Source organism: Oryzias melastigma, linkage group LG6 (assembly GCF_002922805.2).
Source record: "Oryzias melastigma strain HK-1 linkage group LG6, ASM292280v2, whole genome shotgun sequence".
NCBI lineage: Eukaryota > Metazoa > Chordata > Actinopteri > Beloniformes > Adrianichthyidae > Oryzias > Oryzias melastigma.
Window position 1 is genome coordinate 11,363,557 of NC_050517.1, and position 4,900 is coordinate 11,368,456.

The 4,900-nt window shown below is 36.5% G+C and overlaps 2 protein-coding genes across 7 annotated transcripts in view; one reads left to right on the forward strand and one right to left on the reverse strand.

The window, feature by feature from the left end:
* Positions 1-4,900, reverse strand: part of mon2 (MON2 homolog, regulator of endosome-to-Golgi trafficking) — a 448,157-nt gene that overhangs the window by 100,265 nt on the left and 342,992 nt on the right. The window lies entirely within an intron of this gene.
* si:ch211-230g15.5 (polyhomeotic-like protein 3) overlaps positions 1-4,900 on the forward strand; it is a 32,669-nt gene that overhangs the window by 10,291 nt on the left and 17,478 nt on the right. For 2 of the 3 annotated variants that reach the window (XM_024282108.2, XM_024282107.2), the window contains exons 3-5: positions 270-419; positions 2,412-2,492; positions 3,472-3,679. In XM_024282108.2, the coding sequence (XP_024137876.1) occupies positions 270-419; positions 2,412-2,492; positions 3,472-3,679 (439 nt within the window). The remainder of the gene's footprint in view (positions 1-269; positions 420-2,411; positions 2,493-3,471; positions 3,680-4,900) is intronic. The other variant, XM_036212276.1, reaches the window with a different exon arrangement.

The following is a 4,900-nucleotide window of genomic DNA, read 5'->3' on the forward strand; positions in this document are numbered from 1 at the left end:
CCATTTTCAAGCTTAATTTTAGGACAAAAGTCAATGCTAGGCGAATATTTACTTTAATAAATCTTCACATTTTGTACTTTAAAACATTAAAATATTTGTATAAAACAAAAAATCAGTAGTTATTATTATTTAACAACAAACTAAAACACAAACGTTGAGAAACTCATAAAATACAACAGCAGCTGATCAAAAGAAGAGATGCTGTTTTCAAACACAAGCGAGTTTTTACTGTTGGAAAGCACCGTGACATCTCCTTTCTTTTGTTGCAGGTATCTCAGGCTCACCCCGCGGGCACACCTGGCCCTGTGCGAGCCAATCAGAGCCCCCCTGTCAGGCAGAGGGTGTCCCAGCAGACCTTGCTCTTGGGAAAAGGTCTCAAAGGGTCTGGTCAGGACCAGGTGCTGCTCAGAGCTCAGATGGTAAACACAAACCCACATTTCCGTAGACATGAGAGACGCAGAGCAGCTGCAGAACTGAATGGAATTAAAGCCCGACAGTTGAAGCAAATATAATGCTGCCTTTAAGGAACTCCGTAAATGACAAAACTGTAAGTTAAGATGCAACGATGAGAGTAACTAATTATGAAAATGATGTATTACTTTAACGTATTATTGCTTTGCGTTAATTAAGTACTGTCAAGTGTCACTAATGTATTTTAAGGATTAATGTTTTTATAATAGTAACTTGTTGCTGCTAAAGCAAGGCTTTTAAGAATGAAAACATGCTACAAACACAATGTTTTTTCAGCTTCATATGTTCATATGCTCTTCTGCTAACTCCCATAGATCCAAACGCTTTATTTCATTTTTCCTTGTAAGCGGCTTCAGTCCTGTCTGTCCTCACAGCTGTCTGTCTGTCTGTCTGTCCTCACAGCTGTCTGTCTGTCTGTCTTGTTGTTGCTTCACTTTTCTGCAAGCAGCACTGTTTTAGTGTTGAGTGTTTCTGAGGCCCCAGCCTCTCTGTTTTCCTTTATTTCAAAATAGAAATATTTTAATTTTTACAGACTAAAGTGACTAAAGCTAAAGGTTGCTCCTCCTTTATTTAACCATATCGCCCTCATCTATATGTCGAACGCTCATTTTTCCTTTCAGATGTTCCACTCTGATAGAAAGACAGTAACTTAAAAGTAATATATCACTTATTGTAAAGTTATGAATTTGTTTTAAAGAACAATAACAAACAATTGTGTTAATGCTTAGTCAGCATTCACACTATAGTGATTCTCCTGCTTCTTTATGTAAGTTTTTCCGTGCATAAAAACTCAATCACGCTTTCAGTGATTTCATCAATCTTGATATCAAAACCTTCATCTCGTTCAGAACATTACTGCTTTTGTTTTTAATGTTCATAAACTTTATAGTTTTTCAAATATTGAACAAAATATGTCCCATAGCAAATCAATGACAAAGTCTTCAAATTTCATAATTTTAAATAGATTAGCAACAAACCTTTAAATATATTCATGGGGTATGTTTTCATCTTTTATAGTAATTTTCCAAAAAAATTAGAGTTTAGCTAATATTTTAAGCCAAAGATTTTGGCTAATCTATTGGTTTACTTTTAAGTCTAATTTTGAGTTTAGCTTCTGTTTTAGCGACAGGCTAACATTTTTGACTTATTTAGTTTACTGAGGAATTTAAGGCTATTCTGGAGTTTAGCTTGTATATGTGCTAGCTTTTTTGGCTAATTTAGCATAAAGTTTTTTTTTTGGCAAATTTGGAGATTAGCTCATATTTAAGCAACACACTAAATATTTTTGCTAAATTTGCATGTATTAGGGATTTTTAAGCAATTTTACTACAAATTTTTCAGAAATTTAGGTCAACTTCAGCACTCTTTCGAATTTCTTTAACAAAATTTCCATTCTTTAAGTAACATTTTGTAAATAGCTTTTCCATTTTCAGCCTTTTTCCGCTAAAAACTTCAGTATCTTCAGCGAATCCTTTCTGCAAAAGGCATTCACACTAACATTATCGCAGGTAATGCAACTTTTCTAGTTTATAAAAGATGTTAGTGTTTATTTGAGTTAGAAAACGTCAGCATCAAAATCTGGAAAATTAAAAAATTCATCAATTTCACACCAGATTAATGAGAACAGATGTGAAAAAAAAGATTTAGTCTGCAAAAGAATAATCAACATGTTGTTAGAAAAAGGCTTTTTTAACAAAAAACAAACAAAAAGCAATGGCTTAAACAGAACACAAAGGAAAATTGTGGTTTACTCAAATGTTTGAAAACAATTAAAAAACTGTAGTTTCTTCTTTATGAAGCGGTCAAATCAAGAAATGCATCTTTAAAGTAAAATAGATGGAGGTTTTGATGTATAGGTCTCACTAACGTGCACTTTCATGGCCGCTCACCTTCCTCGCTTTTTCTCCTCTTCTCTCCTGCTTCTCCTGACCTCCGTGCAGCTGATTCTAACGTCTGCTATGCGACCTGCACCGTCCTCCTCTTCCTCCTCTATCCCTTCCTCTAACCCCGCCTCTGCTCAGGTGAGCCCTCCCGCACATACACCTGTGAGGGGTTGCATGCTTGTTGTGATGGTCAGTGAAAACCTCCTTTCTCCTTGGCTTCTCAGTCGGACCCTGAAAGTGCTTTTAAGGATTTGTTGTTTGGACTTAAAATGATGAGCTTAGAAGAAGTTCGTCAACAGCAGTGGTTCAGGCTGACTCCTTCACAGAAACAGAAACCAATAATTAATCAGAAATTAACTGAAAAACAAAATACATTGAGGATGTCGATGGAACAAAAACAGAAAAACAACAAAAAACCACAGAAAAACTCTGAGTTTGATGATCACAAATCAATTTCCAGAGCAATTTCAGTTTTATGAATGTCTTCTGTCAAATACAACATGGAAATGATCCTTTTATTTGACGAGAGAAGCATCACAGTGGCTGGTAAGATCCTGAAATACTGCAGCATGTCTGCACTCTTCAGAAATGACTCAAACTTATTCTACTGAGGGAACAAGTGAACTTTTGAGATAATAATGACAGCAGTTTAAAACAAGTCATCTTTCTCAGTGGAACACTGTGTCTGATAAATTAGTAAGACTGGAAATTTGACAAACATTTTGTAAAAGTGTAGTTATGGCGGCGTATCTGCTGAACAGGTGATTGAGGTTCAGGGGTGAATGAAAAAACGAGTAGAGAGACTTTCAGAGCTGACGGGACCTTAAATTTATTGTGTCAAAATGCAGCACAATGCATTGAAGTGTTTTTAAGAAACATTTTTATTCAAAGATTTTGTAAATATCTCTGCTCCTTGATAAAAAAAACACGTTTTGTTACTGAAAAAGTTGTTCAGTCTGAACAAATTTAGCCTAAAAGTGCAAAATTGAATGAATTTTTGGATCATAAAAACAAGTCAGCTGAATAAATGATTGTTAGACATCAGTTTTAACTTGGCTGCTGGGTCACTAACATTTGCTAATGTGCACCTGTGTGCGTTTCTGTGTCTCTCCTGCAGCTCCAGAGTCTCACCTTGAGGCCTTCTCTCCCTGGGACCCTCACTATCCCACCTACCCTTCGACTGAAGCCCCCGTCTTCGATCCCGCCGCCCCTCTCTCGGCCCAACACCCCACTCTTCCCCCCGCTTCGGCCGCGACCGCAGCCCAGCACCACGCCAACGGAGAGCCCGACCACTCCCATCCGACACCTGCCGGTCCCTCCTCCAAGTGGGTCTCTTTGGGATGTTCGGATGACAGTGTCTGCTGATGCTACAGATGCTGTTCTGACACTTTAGAACAGTGTTCCACAACCTTTGTGAAGCTACAGACCAGTTTAGATGAGACAATATGGTCACAGCGGGTCCGAACTGAGACAGAATTGGTATTTTTAAGCTTCTGGTTTATGAAAATCTATTTCCAAACTGTTTGAAAAAAAGTCTAAAAAATATCATTAGATATTAAAAATATCACTAGATATTTTTTTATGGAGATGATGAAGATTTAATCAAACAAAGTTGTTGATTCGTAGAAATTGTTTCTGTTTTGAAAAAATTCCATAACAGACACAAAGATTACATCAGCTTAGCGATCTAGTTAGCCATGCTAAGTTAGCTGCTTTGACTCACGTGACCCAAGCGTTGTGAACAAAATCAGGAAGTATTTCAAAATAAAACTTCCTACAGGATCAGAAAATAAACTAAACAGAAATAATCTAAGTTAGCACATCTATTTATTTATGTATTATTTTTCTTATTATTATTCCTATTTAATTATTTTAATTTAATTTAATTATTTAATTTAACGGTTTTAAAGTTGTAAAATTGGCATTCTGATAGCTTTGTGACCCATTTTGGAGTTTAACTGATATTTTGGCTACATGCTAGTTGTTTTGGCTAACCGAAGTTTCTTTTTTTTTAGGCTAATTTGGCATTTAGCTAATATTGTAGCTGGCTATCAGCTTCAGCGTTTTCAGCTATCAGCTTCAGCATTTTCAGCTATCAGCTTCAGCATTTTCGGCTATCAGCTTCAGCGTTTTCAGCTATCAGCTTCAGCATTTTCAGCTATCAGCTTCAGCATTTTTAGCTATCAGCTTCAGCGTTTTCAACTATCAGCGTTTTCAGCGATCAGCTTCAGCGTTTTCAGCGATCAGCTTCAGCGTTTTCAGCGATCAGCTTCAGCCTTTTTTAGCTATCAGCACCAGCATCTGCAGCAGCCAAATTCATGCTATATATCTAGTTCATAATTATGTTAAAAAGTTACGGGTTTAAAAATCCAGTTTTAGAGTGTTCAATAAATGTTTATCCTGTTCTTCCCGTAAACTAAGGTGTGTTTTAGCCCGTTGTGGAATTGAGTTCGACATCCCTGCTTTAGAACGACACATCCAAAAAATAAGAGCAATAAAATTCAAAAAACAATACAGTCAGATATTTGTTCATGATTCACAGATAA